This window comes from Arachis hypogaea, chromosome 19 (assembly GCF_003086295.3).
Source record: "Arachis hypogaea cultivar Tifrunner chromosome 19, arahy.Tifrunner.gnm2.J5K5, whole genome shotgun sequence".
Classification (NCBI taxonomy): Eukaryota; Viridiplantae; Streptophyta; class Magnoliopsida; order Fabales; family Fabaceae; genus Arachis; species Arachis hypogaea.
In genome coordinates, this window is record NC_092054.1 from 6,105,368 (window position 1) to 6,129,733 (window position 24,366).

At 31.5% G+C, this 24,366-nt stretch overlaps 2 protein-coding genes and 1 long non-coding RNA gene across 3 annotated transcripts; 2 read left to right on the forward strand and 1 right to left on the reverse strand.

Annotated features, from left to right (window-relative positions):
* Positions 1-392: 392 nt before the first annotated feature.
* Positions 393-2,750, forward strand: LOC112777759 (protein FAR1-RELATED SEQUENCE 5-like). Its single transcript, XM_025822149.1, has one exon. The coding sequence runs from the start codon at positions 393-395 to the stop codon at positions 2,748-2,750; it is 2,358 nt and encodes a 785-aa protein (XP_025677934.1).
* Positions 2,751-16,322: 13,572 nt separating this feature from the next.
* On the reverse strand, positions 16,323-18,610 carry LOC112779967 (uncharacterized). The gene is made up of 4 exons (XR_003815774.2): positions 18,442-18,610; positions 18,296-18,350; positions 18,080-18,208; positions 16,323-16,608 (listed from the first exon to the last, which is right to left on the reverse strand). It is a non-coding gene; the product is annotated as an uncharacterized lncRNA (long non-coding RNA).
* A 1,201-nt stretch (positions 18,611-19,811) lies between these two features.
* LOC112779965 (receptor-like protein kinase At3g21340) lies at positions 19,812-21,191 on the forward strand. The gene is made up of 4 exons (XM_025824316.3): positions 19,812-19,971; positions 20,093-20,161; positions 20,250-20,439; positions 20,562-21,191. The coding sequence occupies exons 1-4, from the start codon at positions 19,857-19,859 to the stop codon at positions 20,977-20,979; spliced, it is 792 nt and encodes a 263-aa protein (XP_025680101.1). The 5' UTR covers positions 19,812-19,856; the 3' UTR covers positions 20,980-21,191.
* Positions 21,192-24,366: the final 3,175 nt, after the last annotated feature.

Consider the following 24,366-nt stretch of genomic DNA (forward strand, 5'->3'; position numbering starts at 1 on the left):
TTTTCAAATTTTTTTAAAACTTTTGAAAGAATGAATTTTAGTTAATAAGGTATGTGATCATTTTTAACAAACCCCGTTATAAATTATATGGTATTTTATAAATTTGTAATGTACAATTGTTAAAGTTATATTTTATTTATGTAATTATCATATTAAAAATAAATTTGTTGGAAAAAGTTATAATTATATGTATCTTAATAAATCCATTAAGAAACTAACTCCAATAACTATATGTTTATTATTTTTATAGGTTAAAAAAAATTATATAAAAATTGGCACCTCAATATTAAAATCTCTGGATCCGTCCCTACTAGCAATATACGAATCTATCTATTGTATATAATGTTATAAGATGGAGTGTATTGATTTTTTTTTTCATTGGACATTTTAAGATGTCAGGTATATTTACGGACACTGAGATGAATGAGCAATACCAGGAGGACGATGACTTTAACCAACAAGAAGAGCTAGTAACTGACCAAGATATGATGGATGAACAGAGTGAATTCGAACAAGATTTCAGAGATATCATAACCGAGGGAGCGTTTTTTTCTGAATCTGATACGTTAGATTATATCGTTGAAGCCGCTTATGCGGTTGACTCCGTGCAAGACATTACATCTGTGAAATTTAGTGAGAATTTTGCGGAGGACATTGGCAAATACCACTTTTCTACTTTGCAGCTTGCATTTGATTTTTATATGAAGTACTCAAAGTCGAAGGGCTTTAGTGCAAGGAAGAGCAAGACCTTCAAGAATAGTAGTGGCGATATTTACAGACAACTGTTTGTATGCCACAGGCAAGGATTCAGGATGGAGAAATATTACACGATGGAAAAAAGGAAGAAGGAGCCTAGGTTGGAAACAAGAACTGGATGTGAAGCCCGAATGGATGTTAAATTTGTACCAGAAAGTGGAAGGTGGCATATCTTTTATTTCTCTGACGAACACAACCATGATCTATTGGATACACAATTCAGTGCTATGTTGCCTGCCCACAGAAAAATGTCAGAGGCAGATATTATGCAAATGATGAACATGCTAAAGTCAGGGATCAGCACCTCGCAGATATTTAGTCTTCTAGCTAGCCAAGCAGGCGGATACGAATTTGTTGGCTATGGTCCCCGAGATATGTACAATAAGATTGCTCGGGAGAGGCGTCAAATTCCTGGTGATGCAGCACGAGTGTTGAAGAAGTTGGAGGATATGCGGTTGAAGGATCCACAATTATATTTCAAGGCATGTCACGATTCAAGAGGTCTGTTACGTAATTTGTTCTGGTCTGATGGGATTAGCCAACTAGACTACCGACTCTTCGGGGATGTTATTGCTTTTGATGCTACGTACAAGAAGAACAAGTATAGTTGTCCGTTAGTAATATTCAGCGGGGTTAACCACCACAACCAAACAACTGTTTTTGCTGCTGCGTTAATCGCAGACGAAACTACTGATACATATGTTTGGCTCCTGCGTCAGCTCATGTTTGCAATGAGGGGCAAGACCCCGACCTCAATCATAACTGATGGGGCCATGGCGATTAGGAATGCAGTGAGAGATGTATTTCCCGAAGTCAGACATAGATTATGCGCTTGGCACCTTATTCGAAATGCAACTAGCAATGTTGGAAATCCATCGTTTACATCTAAATTTAGAAAAATCATGACAGGAGACTACGAGATTCCCGTGTTTAAGCGTAAGTGGGTTCAGCTTATTGAAGAATTTGGCATTGAGGATAAGCCGTGGGTGATCAAGATGTACGAAGAGAAGCATATGTGGGCTACTGCATATCTAAGAGGAAAATTCTTTGCTGGCTTTAGAACTACATCAAGATGTGAAGGTTTACACTCAGTTGTGGGAAGGTATGTGGGGTCGCGGTATGATTTGACAAGTTTTGTAGAGCATTTTCAAAGGTGTGTAGCACACATGCGCTTTAACAAATTTAGTGCTGATTATGAATCTACACGTGGGGTGCCCGTCATGCAAACTTGTATAGAGCTGCTAGAGAGATATGCTGCTGAGTTATACACTCATGAGATATTTCTTTTCTTTCGGCCATTTCTCTCCAGAGCTGGATCAATGCGAGTTCTGAACATAGATAATAACGATGATTGCATAAAATACATTGTGTGTAAGCATGGGAGGCCCGATTTTACGTGGACCGTTGATTTTCGTCAAGAAGAAATGATCTTCATGTGTACCTGTTTACGAATGGAGTCATTTGGTATTCCGTGCGAACATATTGTGAAAGTTCTGGTTGACAGAGACATCCGTGAGATTCCCCGGTCATTGGTATTGGATAGATGGACAAAAAAGGTTAAATCAGCACTCAATGATCCAAATGGATTCACCAGGGATGCTGTTGTTATTAGTCGTCAAAGTGCTTTGGTGGAATTTTCTAAACAACTGGCTGCTGTTGCTGCTAAAATACCAGAGAGATATGAAGAGACACGTGATTTAATTATGGAATTGTACTCATCTTACAAGGCTGCAGACGAAGGAGATAATCAACCTCACTCAGGTGTTGCTAGAAGTATCAATCCGTATGTGCATCCAACCACTGGAGGCTCAGGACAGCCATCTAAGAGGAAGAAGCGGCAACGTTGTAGTGTTTGTCAAATGGAAGGACATAAGAAGACAACATGTCCTTGGCAAAAGGACATTGACAACAACGTTTTAGAAAATGAAGCAATCGGTTCGGACGATGGCGACATGTGTACCGAAGCAACGGCTGAGTTAAATAGTGATAGTTAGCAACCTCCATAATCTTTAATGTTTTTGGGCAGAAAATCAGTTCCGTATTTGTATTTTTTCTTTTTCACTATATTAATGAGATTTTATACATTCTTCCAATAGTCGTGCTTATGCTTTCTATGTACTCTGAGATTTTATATATTATTTTATTCTAAAATGGTTTTTTTGGTTAGACCACGATTGGACCGGTTCAACCAGTGAATCAGTAATTCTGTCGGTTCGATGACCGGTTCGGTTCTCTGAACCTTGCTCATAATACATTCATATACCTAATACGTTAGATTATAATATGTTTATTTCTTTGTCTTTTTTATATATATGGAACTAATGATTATTTTTTCACTGCCATGTGTAGAAATAATTATTTTAGAATACTATATCATTAATTCCTTCGAATAAATAATACTATGTGTAAGTTGATCTTCGATGAATAATAAGAAGGGTAGAAAAACGGCTGATGATATATTTTTAATATTGTACATACATATTCCACAATATTTCACAATAATAATATACTTGAATTAATCATTCTACTTATATGACAAGATGAATTTGCTTTCTTGGTGGGATTAGCAATTGGTTGCTTACAATTAATGACAATCTAGCTAGGTAATAATCCTAGACTCCTAGCTGTTAGTATGTAGTTAGCTTCTTTAGTTTTTCCATTTCAATTGTAATCCACTAATGTTCATTAAATTGAAGTAGCTATGTATGAAAATAATTCGGTTATAATTCGGTTGTAACGAACTAAGATTCGGGTTTTAAAATTAAGTAGTTACAAATATAAATAACGATTACAAGAGTTTATTTTCATAAACACGATTAAGATGGATAAATTTAACGTTTGAGTAGAAAAAAAATGTGTTTTCATTTTTTCTACTTTAATTTCTTTTCATAATTTTAGAAACAAGTTGTAACATACAAATATTATTTTCTTAATAAGTAAGAGAAAATCGTCATGGTTTTATTTTGCTTTATTTATTTACAGATTTATCACTTATAATTTGAAATAATATTTGTATGGGATGGTGGTTGATCTAATGTTTGTATGAGCTGGTGGTTGAAATAATGTTTGTATGAGCTGGTGGTTGAAATAATCAATGGAAATTACATTACTTCATGATAAAAATATGTGTTTTTAAAATAAATTAAACTAAAACTCCATACGGTGCATAGAAATAGAGTAAAATTGCGAAAGATAACGAAGCAATACATTTCTATTTAAGAAGTCATTTAAAGAAATATATAAAGAAGTACATCCACTAACTCTAACAAATAAATACGCACTAACCAAAGTATTACAGTCTATCTACATTAATTATAAGAACTGTGCATATTCCAAAACTCCTCGACCGATGCTATAATCTGTGGCTTCTTATGGTTGATCCGACTCCGGAGTATATGCACCGCGGTTATCATGCGAATATCGTGATCATCAAGCTACATTTTATACATTATGAATTAGTACAAAAAAATAGGGATTAAGATTTAGAGATTTATTTTATAAATGCTCACCTTATTGTTACCATATGGCTTAAATTCATAAGTCATATCCATCCACTTCATCACCCAAGTTGCAGAGTTCAAGCTTGAAGAACATTGAGGTATATCTTCTGGTCTTTCAATTCTGTAGTCATGAAATTGTTTATTATACTCTTGAATGCCATCATCCTTGTAAAAGTACGACGTGATGACTTGCTCCAGTACGTGTGCCTGATTACAATTCACTGGTTAAATTTTAAAAAACAAAATAAGATCTAATAAGCTTATATAAAATTTTCCACGGACTTACTAGTGTCTTCATAACACGTTCACGATGACGAATTCTGTCATCATTAAAATGGGTGTCCATGTGATAGATTGTATGCTCGCAAACCGATATTACCATTAGATACCAGTGGTCATCCTCTTGAATAGGAACATATATCTAAACCATAAAAATTTGCCCCTCGGTTATGTATGCTGATAATGAAAAACTGTATCCAACAATGAATCTTACGAAAAAATTCTTACAAATTTTAAATCAGCAGTAGGTTGCATAAATTTATAAATGTAGTCTTCCATCTTCTTCTTTAAATCTTTCTTGTTGAAGACATCCACCTAGTTCATTAATGCAAACCAATATAGTCTTTAGTACATGATAAAGAAGTATAGTTCTATATTAGCAATACATTTGTTACGAAAGATAAATGAACTTATCTTTTCAGGGGTTATAGAACATACCGCAAATCTCGGTGGAAGTTGCCATGTTGTCTTGAAACTTACATCAGATTGATTATCAGTGCAGTTCAATGCCGCTAATTCAAAAATCTGGATCACAATCCAAATATATTACGAGATTATGCCCAGAACTAAACGTAGATTAACTAGTAGATTACTTGTGTACCTTATCAGTAATGGGTCTGCCAGGTATGAAATGTTCAAAGTCTGATCTAGTTGCTCTGATTGTATCTGTTACGACAAGCTCTTCACTGTATCAAATAAAAACCGAAACTCATTAGACTGGCCCTCATTCATCGACAACAAAGATAATATTGAGTTAACTTACGATGGATCTAGCGATGCTGAAAATATATATGCACAGGCCTTTATCTGATCTTCCAAGAGACGCATGGTTGGAGTTGGCTTAAATTGACACTGCATTGACTACAAATTTTAATACAAAAGTATTAGCAATTCATCACTAAACATAATAATTAGCCGTGCCCATAAGTAACTAGATAATTTAATTGGTAATTACGTTGGTAATGGAAAAGAAATAAACAGGTCTTCTATAGTCTTTTGTGGGTTGGCTCAGTGCATAAGACGCCTTCGATTTATTGACTGATTTGGGCTCAATCTTTGGCTTTTTAATTCCGCCTGGGTGAGTGAACGGTAATTTTTTCTGCGTCCCCATAATGCTCTTACCCTAAGGAAAAAAACAGAGACAGTATATTAATATTATCATGTTAAGAATATCAAATAATAAGAGTTATGAAATTTTACTACACATATCTATACCTTTGACATATTTTTCTTTTTTGATGCGGATCTTATAGTTGGAGATACTGGTTTGTCCATATTGAGCTTGATGTGGAACGGATCATCGTAGGTGAAAGACGTATGATCCAGTACAGTAAGATCATCATCATCGTCTGATATAGCCGTATCAATATCAATAGCCGAACACTTAGCCTTCAATCTTGAGATTGGATGTCTGTTTTGTACAGAGAACTTGGTCGGAGTTACTGAATCATTGTTCAGACTGAGTTGTGATATCATTGTCTCAATGCGACTTACAGATTCAAAGATTTTATCAATTATTTCGTCCCGAGCCATGTTTACAATTTTCATTAACTGCAAAAAAGAATGGTAAAAAGGTTATAATATCTAAATTATTTTACGTAATATATATTAGTTACTGTTTGTCACATCAAATTACCTCCATGTTAGAGAGGACCTTATCCACTTTACTAGACAATTCTTGAACTTTATTTAGATCCTCGCTTTGAATAACATCGTCATTAATAACTTGGTCATCCTGTAGAAAACAAGAAAAAATTAAAGTTTAAATTACTCGTAATACGTTATACTAGATATTAAATACCCATTAAGGATTACCTTTGCACTAGGAATTGTAGTTCCAAGTTGATCACCAAAATCAACTTTGATAAAATCACAGTCCAGTGACATATTCTGTGTGTTGGTAGCATCATTTGAGACCCCCACTATATCTTCGTTAGAAGGAATATCCATGATTATTATCAACGGAAGAATATATTAGGGGTAGACTTGGTTGAAAGGCAAATAGTTAAAATAGTTTGTGAACGTATACAAAATTAGTCGGATTGAACACATATATATACCCAAAAAAGATAACAAAATTTGAATTCTATCTTTTAAAAAATTTGCAAAACAGCCGAATAATCTTAAAACTGTTTAAGATATCTTATCTTTTAATTAAAACCAAATACTTTTCAATTTCAACTTAAGAACATATTTTCAATTTAAGAAATTAAATTTGATCAATTTATCTAATTATATCTTATCTATAATTATCTTTAATTAGCTAAATACTGAAATGAAATTCAAAATCATAATAATAATAATAATAATAATAATAATAATAATAAACAACTTAACTTCTAATTCAATACGCATGGTTTGGGTTTAATATATAGCGATTTTGAAATTTCAATCGATTGGATTACAATACCAATCGATTGAAAGCTGAAAAGAACACATTTAGGACACTTTCCAATCGATTGGAGTTTCAAACCAATCGATTGAATTAGAAGTTACGTGCAAAGTTCAATCGATTGTTTAGCCGTAACCAATCGATTGAATATTGAGACCAATCGATTGAATTACATAAATTTCACATTTAATTCATTGTTCAATCGATTGGTTACTTTCACCAATCGATTGATTTATGCAAAACCATGCTTACCAGCAATATACAATCGATTGTTTAGTGATAAACTGAAATCCAATCGATTGGGTTAAATTTCAATCGATTGGTTTGATATTCCAATCGATTGGATTTCAGCGAAACACGATTTCATGAATGCTCAAGAATGTCACGGATCGAATGTAATATTTTAAGAAAATTGGGATCCATGGAGGATATAATTGTTGTTGTTTTTGTATTTGATTGTTAATGAACATGATAAATTTATGATAAATTAATTATTTATAAAATAAAAAATCGTTTTTATAATTATATAAAATATATAGGGTCAATTTATAATTAAAATTAGTTAAAGGCCTATGTAACAATTGTTAAAAAAAGTTAAGAAACATGTTTTTTTACTTGGACCACTAAGTGGTCCAAAAGTTTCTGGACCACCGAATCCTGAGCCCTCAATCTACTATCTTAATTAATCTCATTTGTTACTATTACATGTGTTTAATTTATAAAAAAAGATAAATTAATAACCATGTTACTACCTATTAATATATTAATATTGATAATGAAAAATTATTTAATATTTTTATGTTATTTAATTTTATATACTTAGATATGTTTGTATATAACTTTTTATATTATTCTTATACGCTACATGTTTATTCTTACAATTTAAAATTTCTAAATTCGTCAATGCAGTTTACTCTTTAGTATACAATATGTACCAATCTCATATTATACAAGTAAATTACATATGCATTTTTGTCACAATCATTTGTAAAAAAATTAAACTATATATGCATTTTGTCATTATCATTTGTAAACAATTTTAAGATTATTTAAAATATTTAATTTGATTTAATTTTATTTTTAATAATATAAAATAAAAAATAAATTATTAAAATAATATTAAAATATTCATAATACTAATAAAAATAATCTTAATTAATACGAATGGCAAATAAATTTTTAAATTATTTAAAAATATGATAATAGTAATTGAAAAAATCATATACAACTTCAATAAAATGTTAATATACATTTTCGCGGCAAAAATCTGGAGAGACGGGGTATATAATTCCATCTTCACCGAAAAAAAAATTCAAGAAAATTTTTTAATTTGAGATCAATTAAATTTGAGATAGAACATATTTTATTAATTAAAAATTATCATTTGTCTTTAAACTTTTGTAAAATTCCAAAATTATTTACATAAAGGGTACTGGAATTACTTTTTATTTTTTATTTTTAACTTTCATAATGTGTTTTCGTCTATATGCTAGTATTTGTTTTTAAAAATTGAGATTGAAATTAGGAGACTAAGATTTAGTATTGTGTTTGATAATTTGGTGGTATTTAGTTTCAAAACATAAAATTTCAGTTCTTCCAATATCTATAGAAAATGAAAATACAAGCGACTAAATTTGTTAGAGATGAAATCTGAAATTTTAATTTTTTTTAAAAAATATTCTCATTTAATTTTTTAAATTTTAAATATATTCTTTCAATTTTTATATTTATCTTAAACTAAATATAATATTGATCAGTCTAGTACGTTTTATACCAAACACAATACAAAAACTTAATTTATTAATCTCTATTTCTTAATTTTTATCTTCTAGTCTCAGTCTTTTAATTTTACTCTCCTTTTTAAACAAAGTCCATGAGTTATATCGAGATAAGTCTCAAAGTAATCCTTTAAATTATACTCAAGTTTCAGTAGTCCCTAAAATTAATAGTTACTCCTATACATCTCTGAAGTTACATTCTGAGTCTCAAAGTCATCCTTCAAACATTTTTCATCAACTAGACTGCATCAGAAAGCTAAGGTGGACTTCATTTTGACATGTTGGCAAATCCAAAACAACACAGTATTTTGGTTTGGCGCCTAATTTGGGCCAAACGACATCATTTCATGGGCAGAAGTTTATGAATCACTTAACGGTTTCTCTCCCTTTAATTTCAAAACAGAAACACAAACTTCTTACTTTAAAGTTATCTTTTCAATGGCACTACTCTGAGTAACATTGCTACAACATCTTTCTTTAAAATTTGGCTGATCTCTACAGTTAGCTTTCTCGTCGTTGTCATCATTTGTGAAAAAAAAATTAGGTAGAGCATCTATGCTTATAGTTAGTGTCTATATATTTTCAATCTTTATAATTGATTTATGAATTCATCTTAATATTGATAGAAATTTTTCCTATGCATCTTCACCTATATATTTACCATTGCAAATTTTCGAATTCAATATATATTATATTGTTAGGATGAGAGGTTGACTGTTGTGGAATTGGTACATTAGATTCCATTATTGTTATTATTACTATTGCCATCAGTTTGTTTTCTCCACTTTTATCATAGCTTCTACTCCAGTATCATTGCCTCTTCTACCTCTTATATAGCTGTTGTTGCAAATCTCTTGCAGTTCTAAGCTAGTATTATTTAATCATCTGTAAAACACATAAAACTTTGATTAGAGCATAAATTGCTTAAGTTTCCAACTACATTGCTCGGGTTGGCCATAACCAATTAAATTTAAGGATGGAGAGGAGCAGATATGCGGAGGTTAGATAAGAAAAGAAAAAGAATAGAAAAAGAATGTAGATAATGATTTTTAATTTTAGAAATTAGAATTTTTAAAATTGATTTAGGGACTGAATTACTATTAAAATAGTTTCTCATTTATATTATTTATTATCTATTATTTTACCAATATGTTAAAACGGAATCTACTTTAACTTTTTTATGGTTCTTAGCTGATGGAAAATGTTTGAAAGATGACTTTGAGTTCTAGAGTATAATTTCAAAAATGCATATAAATAATTATTAATTTTAGAAATTACTATAAAACTTGAATATAATTTAAGAGACTATGTTAAGATTTATCTCGAGTTATATCTGTATTCATGAAACTTAGGCGGTGGAGTGAAAAAAGTCATGGTACTGTAAAGTGTGGTTGTTTTTTCCGAAAAAAGAGTAAGAAAGTTTATGGATTTATATGTCTATGTTCATAATTAGCTAGGGGATTAAGGTTTGCTGGTTTGGTAAAATTTTTTGAAGAGGTGTTTATATTTTTTAAAAGTACAAGTACCTTGTTTTGCGTTTGGTAAATTAAAAAGTTTACGTGTTTGCATTGTACCTATGGCTTTTAAAAACTAAGCACCTAAAAAAACTTTTTAAAGTTAACTTGTTCTTATAAAAATTAAAAAGTCTAATATAATTTTATATAATAATAAATATATAAAATTATCCTTATTAATTATTAATACTAAATTTCATTTATTTTTTTACACACACTTTCGGCCATTAAAATCTTCATATATTTTTAATTTTTCACCCCTAAACTTTACAAATTTTAACATAGTCTTCGTATATTTTTAATTTCTTACTTTAATCTTTACAAATTTTAACACAAATACAAATGCATCTTCATCACACATTAGGTATGAGCTTTTATTATTTTGTGTTATTTTTGTATTTTTTCTAGTAGATCTGTTATATTATTTTTTGTTCTTTGGAGTGTGAAGCGGAAGACATGACATGACTTATGGGAATCCATCATAAAATTCGTACACTAAACATTAGTAAAAATTATAATAATAAAAGTGGTTCACTTAGAACATGTGTCTGCATTTTCTATGATCTTTAAAGGTAAGCTATTATATATAAGTGGGTGGTGAACGTATCCATATTAATATTGGATTAGAGACAAATTTTATTTGACTAATGATAACTCTATTTATATTAGTATAAAGAGTAAATATTTAAATTATTAGTTCAAATTGTTATCACAACAATGGTGTTGCATAATTATATTAGACATTATTCTACAAATAATTGTAGGTTTAACAAATATGACTAGATAGACATTGAGTTTGAAGAAAAAGATAAAGATAGCGATAAAAGATAAAATAAAAAATTGAGTTAAGTTGGGAATGAGTTTTTTAAAACTATAAAAATAGTTTGAAATAATATAGCATCAAGTTTGAATGAAAAAAAATTAGGTTACAATGATTAGGTAGTTTAGTATTTTTAGTAATGATATTTAAGATAAAATAAATTTTTATGATATTTATATAAAATTTTAAAGTTAAAAAATAAAAAAAAATTATTATATATATGTTTATTATCAATTTTTTAAATTATTTTATTTGGTTAATATAGTATTTTTCGTGATGATATTATGATAAAATAAATTATTTTTTATATTATATGAAATACTAAAAAGTTAAAAAAAAGAATTATTTTTTGTTATAGATATGTTTATTATTATAGTCTTTTTATTTTTAAAAATTGTTTTAGCAAACACAATTACGATGCAGTGGTGTTTATAAAGTCATTTTTAATTTAATTTTATCAAATGTAAGTGCTACAATTTTTAAAAAGTTATCTTTTAATTTAAAGGACAATTTTCATAAACTATTCTCAAAAAATAAAAATTTTACCAAACTAAATTTAAATGTCTTAAAAATTTTCTCAAGAATTTACTTGTCCTACTTTATTATATTGTATTACTGACGTGACAATGGATATTTTGTCTTTTAGAATGATTTCTTGATACTACGAAATAAATTAATGTGACATGTAAAAATTCTGGAGAGTTAAATAGAAAGGCTAAAAAATCGTATTATCATTTTTCAATGGAGAGAAATTGAGTTGTTCTTTTGAACGATACTTAAGAATCGAAATGAAATTTTACTCTTTATTCTCATTTAAATTTATAATATTATTATTATATTTATTATTTAATGTGAAATAAATTAATTTATAATTATATTTAATATATGTATTGTTTAAATAAATTAAAAAGTTATTAATAATTTTCTAACATATACTCCCTAGATATAAAGAGGATCCATATGACCGGATATGGGAGCCTTATTGGGACGTCAAATGGAGACTAATAGGCAGCAACCATAGCAATCATGCCCTTGATCAGGAAGCCTTTAAACCACCGGCAGTTGTGTTAGAGACTGCAGCTACACCAATAAATGCTACTGCCTCATTAGATTTCCATTGGGAGAATGATGACAATGAAACTCAGCACCAATACTATTTCTACCTACACCTCACTGAGCTTCAGCAGTTGGGTGCAGATCAAACAAGATCATTCAATATCAACATGGATGGTGAGACTTGGAATACACTTGAATCACTCAAATACGGAGAAGTATACACCAAACACGTTAGAGGACTTTCCTCTGGATGCAAAAAGTGTCGCATTTCACTTATTCGGACAGAATCTTCTACCCTTCCACCCATTATCAGTGCACTTGAGATTTATTTAGCGAAAGATTTCTCATTAGGGTTAGAAACCAAAAAAGATGACGGTATACTACTGCTGCTATTTAATTTTGTCTAAACTTAATTAAGATTCTTTCCATTCTTCTATGCATATTTAGCTTGCTTCTTGAATATTATTATATACCAGTGGATGCAGTCACAAACATCAAGAGGGCTTATAGGGTGGACAGAAGAAACTGGCAGGGAGATCCATGTGCTCCCAAGGCATACAAGTGGGACGGTGTAGAGTGTAGCTTTTTTGATGGCTTTCAAAGAATCACATCCTTGTAAGCTTGTTATTCATTAAATAACACATAAATTAGAAAACTATTAACCGTTTAATTATAAAAACCATACGTAAATTCTGTTAAAAAGGTAAGAGAGAGCAATTAAAAAAGAATGTGTGTATTCTAATTATATAGAATAATACAATCTAAAAAGATATTTATAGGTACTAAGAAAATTAAGATAATAAAAATGTAATATGTTATAATAAATATTTAGATATGTTAAATAATTCTAATAAAAACTAATTCATCCTAATATATTCTAACAACTTTATTATTGAAATAATAATATTTTTGAAAATGGAATATATGAAGGAATTTGTCTTCAAGTGGACTGACTGGACGCATACCAGCTGATATATCCAAGCTTACCATGTTAAAGTCCTTGTGAGTACCTATCTCATCTCATTTGGTTAATATATAAATAATGCACCTCAATAATTTGATTACATTTGTATCTTTTTTTGAGTTGTATCTGTGCATTTGAATTGTCTTCTCAGAGATTTATCAGACAATGACTTAAGTGGGAATATACCTTATTTTCTGGAACAACTGAAATCACTAACATACTTGTAAGTCCATGTGATGATTTATTGGTTATTAAATAAAATTTACAAGGATGTCATATATTTGTCTTCTACTTTTGCAGAAACTTGGCGAACAACAACCTAACAGGTTCAGTTTCAAACAGAACTCCTTCAAAAACAAAGTGACGGTGGATTATCCTTGAAGTATGTATTCCTTGACATATACTTAAAGCCAAGAATCAATTTTGTATATATATAAAATTAAATAATAACGTCTTGAACTAGTCTTTTCTTTAGGTAATTTATGTCGATAAAATAAATAGAGTTTAAAATTACACAGATATCCTAAATTAAAATTGATTATACGTTATGTTCTAAACTTTTTTATATAAATCGAATCAAATTTATTTGATTTATGCTATTTACATGTAAATTGAATCAATTTAATTTGATTTACCATATACATACTATATCATTAGTAAATCAAACGTAACAAATCGGATAATTTTGATTCAATTTACTACTTGTACATATTATTGACTTTAAAACATAAATATCAATAAAAAATTACTCCATTTGAATTCAAATAAAATATAAAAAAATTAAAACGAATAAAAATAGATATTCAAATTTTCTGTATTTTAGTTCAAATTCTAAAAAATATACATTTTTACAAAATTATAAATTTAAAATGGAACAATAAACAATTTCTAAAAATCTATTAAAAATCATCATTTAACTCTTTAGCATATAAATAATCATTATAGAAATTTTTGATTTTGAAAAAATTATTATAAAAGAATCCCGCTAGAGAACCAAGAGGGGTCTAGCCAATAATAAGCCAACAAATATTTTTAAATTATATTCTGTACCAATTAATAACATTAATTGTTATTAATTAGTGGTTATTTAAATTTTTTTAAAAGATACAAAATTAATGATTATTAATTGCCTCTTTTTACTCTAATTCACCTTTTACCATTTATTACGCAAACAATAATTTCTCTTTCCAAAATAAACTTCGAAACTCCAAAAAATAAAAAAGCACCAAAACATAAGATAAAGAATCATCCAAATCCTAAGAAAAAAATATACAAAATATAGGAAAAAGAATCATCCAAAACTAATAAAAAGAATCATCCAAATCCTAAGAAAAAACATACAAAACATAGGAAAAAGAATCATCCAAAACTAATAAAAAGAATAATCCGAAATGTAGAAAAAAAAACATAAAAAACTAGTTAAAAAAATCATTCAAAACCAAATAGGAGGAGGAGAAGAAGAGCCACAGGTTGGCCGGCGACGATGTCTTGGACGGCATTGTGTTGACAGTGGGGACTCGCGGTGGCGTGTTGCGACGAGTTGAGGAGTTGCCATGGATCAGAGTAGTTGATCGCGCGTCGCGAATGGAGACCTGGTGGTGGTTGCGTCGCGACGGATGGTGAGTCGTGGGGTGCGAGTGGCGAGCGATGGGGAGTCGTGAGTGGCAAGGGTGCGTCGGGCGAGCGATGAGAAGTCGCGATGGGACGTGAGGAAGGTGAAGTAGAAGCGCGATGGTGACTGTCTTTCTTGCGCGAACGACAGATGAGATGGCGGAGAAGGATGCAAGGACGACCGGCAATGGCGCGCGAGGACAGTGCTGCGGCGACGCTAGCGGCACGAGGACGAAACTGCGGCAGTGTGGGGCATTGGGAAGAGGGATTAGGATTTGTGGTTTTGTGTGGTGAATGGTGAGTGGAAGTGAAAATAAATTAGAATAAACTTTGATTCAAAAATGCCATTAATGTCAATTAATCAAATTTTGAATTTGAAAAAATAATTTAAAATTAATCATTATTAATTGAGTTGTTCAATTCTTGGCTGGTGGACACTTGGCTCCCTATACATTCAATAATGCTCTACATTCATGTAAAAAATGCATCCAAGTTATCCAAGCAATATTGGCCAGACGCGCTCCCTTCCCTCCTCACTCGTTTGTCATATACGCACTACATATAACGTGTTGCAGCCTAAAACTTTGCTCAACGTAAGCCTTCTGTTGCAACGTAAATCTTCTCTGCTCGCATTTTTCCTTGTTGATATGCATTGCCTTCGTCGTTCTCCTCCGGTCGCGTTCATCTTCTCGTTTTCTTCTTTCGATCTGATTACGTTGCATTTATCTTCTTTCTATTCTTCTTCGTTTTCTTCTTCAATTTACACTTTTGAATCGAAACAATGAATGACTCAACTTCAAATCAGTTAAATGAAAGCGATTTGGATTATTCATCTGAAACAAATCAAACTGACATAGTTTGGATTATTCAATTTTGAATCGAATTGAATGGAATGCAATTGCTAATTTGAATTTGAATTGAATGGACAGAGGTGTACTGAATTGAATTAAATTGATAATCTGTAAATTGTAGACACAGCTGTTTGAATTTTATTTTATATAATAGATTATGTTTCATTCACTCAGTATTATACAATTGTTTCACCATGAGTACGCGTTCGGTTCATTATATAAAAAGCTCTTCGAATTTGATTTTATATAATGGATTATGTTTCGTTCACTTAGTACTATACAATTGTTTTACCATGAGTACGTGTTCGGTTCATTATGCAGAATGCTGTTCGAATTTGATTTTATATAATGAATTATGTTTCGTTCACTCAGTACTATACAATTGTTTCACCATGAATACGTGTTTCGGTTCATTATTCAGAAAGCTATTCGAATTTGATTTTATATAATGGATTATGTTTCGTTCACTCAGTACTATACAATTGTTTCACCATGAGTACGTATTTGGTTTATTATGCAGAAAGATGTTCAAATTTGAATTTATATAATGGATAATGTTCCATTCATTTAGTACTATATGTAACACCCTACCACACAGAGCTTTACGCTTAAGTCGTAAAATAGAGGTGGTGTGGTATTACGACCTCTAAAATAAAATATGTATATAGATAATAGCAGAAGAATTATAATATGCTAGGAGCCTTGAAGAATAGAGGAAATAAAAATCGCGAAATAAAAGCGCAACGCTCGAGAAATGAGTTAACTTGCGTCCTAAGAAAGCTACAGCTATCAAGTGTAAAGTAACCCAAAACAGGAACAGAGAGTCAATGATACAAAATAACGAGCTCCTGACTCAGCCTGCGAAGTCAAGACTGGCCGGAGAATATACACATATATACATATCCAAAACCCAAAAGTACATATACACAATCCTGCCTCTCCATAAACCTCTAAGAAGACCAAAAAGAATAAGTTATGCGGAGAAAAAGAGCTAAGTACATATATATACCACTATACAACAACATAACCCAGTAACCACTTCGCTTCAGGAGTCCAGACGCTTAACGAGACGCCTCTCGACCTGCATCTGAAAAGCAACAACATAGTATGGAATGAGAACCAGATGTTCTCAATATGGTAAAGGTGCCACACACATAATATATAAGGTCTTGGGAATGCTAGAGGCAATCCTAGAACGCCGACACTCAGATTATAGAACTTAAAGTATTAAACAGAAGTCATAAAAATGTGGTTTTCTAAGAGTATCTAAACCTAACTTAACTTAACCTTAAATCTAAGTCCCATACTGCCATTCCTCCATACCTCCAACTCCATCATGCATTTTCACAGACAAATAGACAGATAAAGGCAAGCACAAGAAGGTTACAAATACTGCAGGTAACAAATACACATTTAACATGGCAAGTACATGTAGGCACACCCAATTAAAGAACAAGCAAGTAATTCAATTATTATGCATATGATGCATGCCTGTCCTATGGCTAATGAGGCTCATCTGTCGGTTATCCAGCCAACCCAACAAGTCTGAATTGTCCTTAGACTGTTCCCCGACGTGCATCCCCAAGAGTCTATATATAGCTTTTTTTTCAAATAATCAATATTGCTCAATGGGGGTAACATTCTCGAGAATTTATATAGTGCCTGGTCACACTTACGTCGTAGGGTCAACAGAGTATCGAGTTTTCAACTTGGTACACGTGGTGGCAAGTCACGGTACTTGATCCAGGGAATCTCGTATTTTAGATTATTCAAATTCATAAGCCACATAAATAATTCAATTATAATTCATCAACATCCACATAATTCTCAATCGCATCTCATTCATCATTATACGTCAATCATATTCAATCCTTATCCTTCATTATTACACCTCCCATTCCGTCCATCAATAGTTCCAATTCAAAACATAATTCATTCTTTTCCAAATGAATCAAACTTAAAACATGCTCATTTTCTTAATAACTCAAACTCAAACCATATAACCTTTGAATCTAAATCTTTATAAATAATCATATAAACAAAATCTCTAATTTTTATAAAATTTCGACAGTATCTCCTCTAAAACTTGGACTTTGCTACCCTTTTTGGGTCCAAACCTGTTTTCTTTTCAATTCAACATACCCTTCCTCATCATCATAACAGCCACCACAATAAATCTACCTCAAATCAACAATTATACTCATACAATATTCAAATCCAATAACCAAAATTCAACTAAGGATCATAGTTCACTAATCCTAGGTTTCTAACACAAAATACCTCAAATCAATAATTCACCAAATCATTAGTTAATCAACAAGCACCAAACCAACAATGTTCATCAACAATAACATTCAACCATAATTCTCTCCAAATTAACATAACAACATTCACCATCCAAAAGTAATAACTAATTATCCAATAAACTTCAACCAAATATATTCATCGACAAATTACTAAACATTAAACATACACCTGCATTCCAACTTATCCTATGGTCATCTAGCCTAAGTTTTCACAGAACATTATATATTAAATGCAAGAAACCTAAACCATACCTTAGTCGATTCCCAAGTATTATTTCAAGACAATTTTTCTAAAAGAACATAGCCCTCAAAACCTCAACTAATCTGCTTCCTTCAAGTTCCAGTATTCACAATTTCGGGCTCCAATTATTTATTTTCAACCTAATACACATTCATAACACATATATATCCAATTTGATTTCCAAAACATAAATTCAACAAATTAAATAGGATTTATATTATCCTCACCTTACCCAAGTTTCACATAAGCAAGAGTAAACGTTTTCTTCAAGTTAATTGGATCCTAAAACATTAGAAATCAAAGGAATTCAACATCTCTTCCAATTATTTGAAAATTGGGGAAAAAGAATAGCTGGAAGTGATTAATGGCTTACCAAAGAAATTGTTCCGGTAGAAATGTAGAGCTCGACGCGGTGGACGCGTGACCACAAACGGTGCAGCGATCGGAGGTCGGACGGAGAAGTTACGGCTTTTGGGAGTTGACACAGGGGTTCGTGCCCTTCTTTTCTCCTCTCTGGTGCGTTGCTTCTGCTGCATCATTGAAGAAAGAACGTGAGCTTTAGCTCATTTAAATGCTGGCCGGTTGGATCCATGGGTCCAGTTTGGGTCCGGTTCAACCGGTTCGGCTCAATTTTGGGTCGATTTCTTTGAAATTGGTATCAAAATTCTCGTTTCGATGAGATCTATCATAATTTAACATTATATTCGCATTTCTAATATTCCTTATTAAAAACTAATTTATTGACTAATTATCAACTAATTTAACAGGGTTTACAAATTGATTTAAATGTAAAAAATGTTATGTCAATAATTTATACAAATTGATTTGATTTAGTAAAAAAAATTGATTTGATTTAGTCACAAAAAAAATTTTCATTTACATATAAAGAGCATAAGTAGAATCAATTTGATTCTATTTATATAAAAATATTGAGAACGAGTATCTAATTTTAATTTGGCTTAATTTTAAATTTTATTTATTTTATCAATGTAATGTACTTTTTCCTTTTTATGCTTTCATTCAGTTCTTTTAATAATATAATTGTTCGCACAATTTCCTAAGTTGTTATGGGTAACCAAACATAACCTTGCTCTGACTTTGTTTTCCTCTTAATGCTTATTCTACTCTAGTGTGGTGCAAAAACCAAATTTACGTACGTCAACTTCATGCAACCGGCAAACAAATGATAAAAGTTTGAAAGAGTATAATGCAGTTGTTAAAGTGCTAGCATCAATTGCAGGGATATTGATGCTTTTAGTGATTGCAGAAGCAGTTATAATCTTTCGCCAAAGAAAGCGATATGGTAACTGCTCCTAACTGTCATAAATATACAATCTTTTATAAAACAGAGGAATGAAGTTTTGATTTCCATAACTCGAAATAATCTTTGAATAACTGAAATAAATTTCATAAAAATCAGCTGCTGCTAGGAACATTATTCTTGGGAAGCGTGGTAGTTCAATTAAGGGGTCAGGATTGGAATCGAAGCAACGACAATACTCATTTAATGAGATTGTTAAGATGACCAACAACTTTGATAGGATTCTTGGCAGAGGTGGATTCGGAACAGTTTACCACGGCTTTATTGAGGACATTCACGTGGCTGTCAAGATGCTTTCCCTATCATCAGTGCAAGGATATCAGCAATTTATTGCAGAGGCAAGTGCACAAAATATGCATAAAAAGAAAATAATAAGTGAAAGAAATCTCGATATATAACAAATTGTTGCTATCATGAGTTCATGACAAAAACAAAAAATGGCTTTTGAATGACAGGTTAAGCTTCTAATGAGAGTACATCACCGAAATCTGACTTCTCTTATTGGTTACTGCAATGAAGAAACTAATATAGGACTCATCTATGAATACATGGCAAATGGAAACTTAGACGAACATCTTTCGAGTATGTGCACAACAAATAGAATATATAACTAACAATATTATATTTTTTTTTTGTTCATATTATTAAACAAACACATGTCAAAAGCTTCTAATATCGTGAAATCTCTTATCTTTTTTTACAGGAAAAAACAACAGGGAAAAGTCCTTGAATTGGGAAGATAGACTTCGAATAGCATTGGATGCAGCCCAAGGTTAGAAAGAAAAAAATTGCATATGCAAATTACTTCGTCAAATTTTAGTTGTTAACTATCTATGCACGTGATTGAAATTTAAATTCAGGATTGGAATATCTGCATAATGGTTGTAAGCCACCCATAGTCCACAGAGATGTAAAATGCACAAATATTCTATTAGATGAAAACTTGCATGCCAAACTTGCTGATTTTGGATTATCCAAATGCTTTGCTGCTGACGGGGATACACATGTATCAACAATTGCTGCCGGAACTCCAGGCTACCTTGATCTTGAGTATGTATTTAATTTCAATGATATGATTAATTATCCATTATTTTGATCATTGATGAAAGAAATTTTGATAAGAGATAACAAAAAATTAACTAACCAATTTATTATTGGATTTGTTGTGTTAGATATACGACATCAAACAGGTTGACAGAAAAAAGTGATGTGTATAGTTTTGGAGTAGTTCTTTTAAGGATAATCACAGGTCAATCGGTTATAATAGTAAGGGAAGATACAGCTTATCATATAAGTCAGCGGGTTAACTCTATGGTTGCTGAAGGGGATATAACAAAAGTTGTTGATTCAAGGATACAAGGAGATTTTGACAGAAACTCTGCATGGAGAGCGGTTGAAATAGCAATGGCCTCTTTGTCTGTCACTTCGGCGGAAAGACCATACATGAGAGATATAGTGACACACTTGAAGGACTGTTTGGCTGCAGAGTTAGCCCGTAAACATAATTTTTGTGACCTTCAAAATGAAGATTCAGTTGAACAGTTCAGTGTGAATTTAATTAGTACTGATATGACTCCATCAGCTAGATAGGTTATGATAATTAATACTTGTACTAGAAATAAAATAGCTTGAAAATTGTGGTGCATTTTAAGTTTATTTTGTTGTAATAATGTATTTTAGCTTCTTAAACTATTTTGTCGTTTGATGTGTCTGCATTTTAATTGAGTATATGTGATGGAGTCCTTAGAAATTTTATTATAACAAGAACTGTTATATTCAGTTATTATCTCATAAGTCTTGTATCTTATATCTCTCAAGGTAGATTATTGTAACAATATATATAATAATTGAGTTGAAAGAAGAAAAATTATACCAGAACCTAGTACTGCATGACTAATTATCATTTTCAGTAACTATTTTCTATACCTTTCTATAAAAGTATTGTTCAATCCGGAACTCAATGTAGCTCAAATTTTTATATCTTGTACGTTATGTTTATTCCTCAAAGCTAAAACTTTGTAATCTGTGAAAGTCTAATTAAAAAAAAATTGAAAGATGTGACCAAAAAAATCTAACTAACTCCACCACATGTCAACCTCACTTCATGCTGCCTTATTTTGTTGTTTTTCCATATGTACTGCAAATTTCTGTTTTCTGTTTTCCCATCCTTCCATTTTATGCATTTGTATATGAGATGATAATAAAGAAATGATGAATAGATGAGAAGGATGTGAATGCTTGAAGTGTAGGGGACGTGGTTGTGGTTTGTGGTTAGTGCAGTTGTTCTAAGTTGCCTTTATATAATAGATGGATACCAAAATTCTAAAGTCATAGTAGTATAAGTTGATGATTTAATCGAGATTATTTTACAACAAATTAAATTTAAAAGTAAAAAATAAAAATCGAAAATATGTGAGTGATTTTAATATTCTGAAGTTAATCATAATCCAAATTAAAATTACAAGCTAGACGCTACACACGCATATATATTACTTCAGGAGATCTAAATTATGTCTTTGGTTGTGCTTACTGAAAGACATCAGATGTAAGTAAACATAGGTTGATGTTTTCATTTTTCGTAAAACAAATGTTCTATTTCCTATATTCTGCCAGAATTATGGTACTATCTCATTATTACGCTTTTTCTCTAAACTTGACAATTAAAAACTTTGGTTTCCTGTACAGGTATTGAGCTTCCAAAAAAGACCCTGAAAGCAGTGTGATTTCTTGCCTGAAACTATTGAAACTGCTAGCCTATGTGCTGCGGACAAAACTGGTAGCTACTCAATGCTTGGTTGCACCTAGCTAAAATGTCTCAAACTAGAAAATCACCTGCGTCTTTATTGTGTGGCTTTTAATCAAATGAAGGAAAACTTCTTGATCCTCAAGAAGGAAGTGTTGAAATTAGTCCCACATCAAAGAAACAAAAGAAGAGTGAAGACTTTATAAAATGAGAAACCTATTAACTTTCTATTTTAAAATTTTGAGTTAGATGTGGTATCTTCTCATCTTATGTTTTCATTCTCTCTGAAAGTTATTGCATGTTCTCCAAATGTATTTTTTCTGCATCAAGTTTTTCTTTTTCGCATAAGAAATTTCATGCAGATATATCTTTTCCTTTTCAAGTGTCCGTCAGTGAAGGATTGTATAGATAAATAGCTTAGAGTAAGAGGAAGATGTAGTTTTAAGTTTTAACAGAATTCAGGTACTTTCTGTAAAGGAAACTTCCCATTATATTTCTGTTTTCTGGTGTAACAAACTCTTAGCTATAGTAGTGCGTACTCTGTTATATATACACATAGCTATACTTGTAGATATAATTGCAATCATTAATATCAGTTCATTTTCATCACTTTGTTACACTAGAATGTTACCATGTTACAAAGAGTTTAAGAAAGAAATGAAGAATATTTAGAAAAGTATTATTTTTGTTATTCATATTTCTAATTTTATGATTACAAAGTTCTTACCAATATATAGACCAAGAGTACGCTAAAAGTACACTCGTTATGGAATAATATCCTAATAAATTACATTGATTTTTTCTAATCCTTTTTGATATTTTTCTGATTTTATTCCCTAATTATGATATTCTAATACTCTCCCTCAAGGTGAGTAGTGGGATCACCAATACTCAACTTGATTAGAACTTTAGCAAGGCTTGTCTTGAAACTGCTTTAGTAAGAATATCAGCCAATTGGTTTTCTGATCTCACAAATGGAAGCTCAATAATTTCATTCTCAATTTTTTCTTTGATTAAGTATCGATCCACCTCAACATGTTTTGTTCTATCATGTTGTACAGGATTCTCTGAAATGCTGATTGCGGCTTTGTTGTCACATTTCAACTGGCTTGGCGATTGTGGTGGAAATCCAATCTCAGTCATCAATTGTCTTATCCACAATACTTCAGTTATGCCTTTAACGATCCCTCGAAATTATGCCTCAGCACTTGAAAGAGCTACAACTTTCTGCTTCTTGCTTTTCCAAGTTACCAGGTTGCCTCCAACAAGTGTAAATAACCAGCTGTTGATCTTCTATCATTTGGGTTGCCCGCCCAATCTGCGTCAGTGTATGCCTCAACCTTCAAATGGTCATTCCTTTTGAAAATGATTCCACTTCCTGGAGCTCCCTTCAAATATCGAACGATCCTCATAGCAGCTTCCATACGATCTTCTTGTGGCTTATGCATAAACTGACTTACTATTCCCACAGCATAAGCTATGTCAGGCTGAGTATGTGATAAGTAAATTAGTTTTCCAACCAGTTGCTGGTACCTTTCCTTATCTGCTAGGGTGGCACCTTCTACCATCTTCAACTTGTGATTAGCTTGCATGGGCGTATCTATTGGTTTGCAATCCACCATTCCTGTTTCTGCCAGAAGGTCCAAAATGTACTTTCTTTGGGAGATAAAGATTCCTTTGCTGGATCGTAGAACCTCTATTCCTAAGAAATATTTTAGTCCTCCCAAATCCTTCATTTTGAAGTCTGTAAATAGGTTCCTTCTCAATTTTGCAATTTCTTCAGCATCACTTCCCGTTATGATCATTTCATTCACATAGATTATTAGGCAAGTGATTAAATCTCCCCGTTTTTTCAAAAAAAGGGTATGATCAGAGTTGCTTTGCTTGTACCCATACCTTTTCATGGCAACTGTAAATCTTCCAAACCAGGCACGTGGAGATTGTTTAAGTCCATAAAGAGCTTTCTTTAATCGGCAAACTTCATGTTTTCCAAATCCCGTTGAGAAACCTGGAGGAGCTTCCATGTACACTTCTTCTTTCAACTCTCCATGCAAGAAAGCATTCTTGACGTCAAATTGATGGAGTGGCCAGTCTTCATTTGCTGCTATTAAAAACAACACCCTGATAGTATTAATCTTTGCAACCGGTGAAAAAGTATCAGTGTAGTCGATACCATAGATCTGTGTATAACCTTTGGCCACCAACCTTGCCTTGTACCGTTCAATAGTGCCATC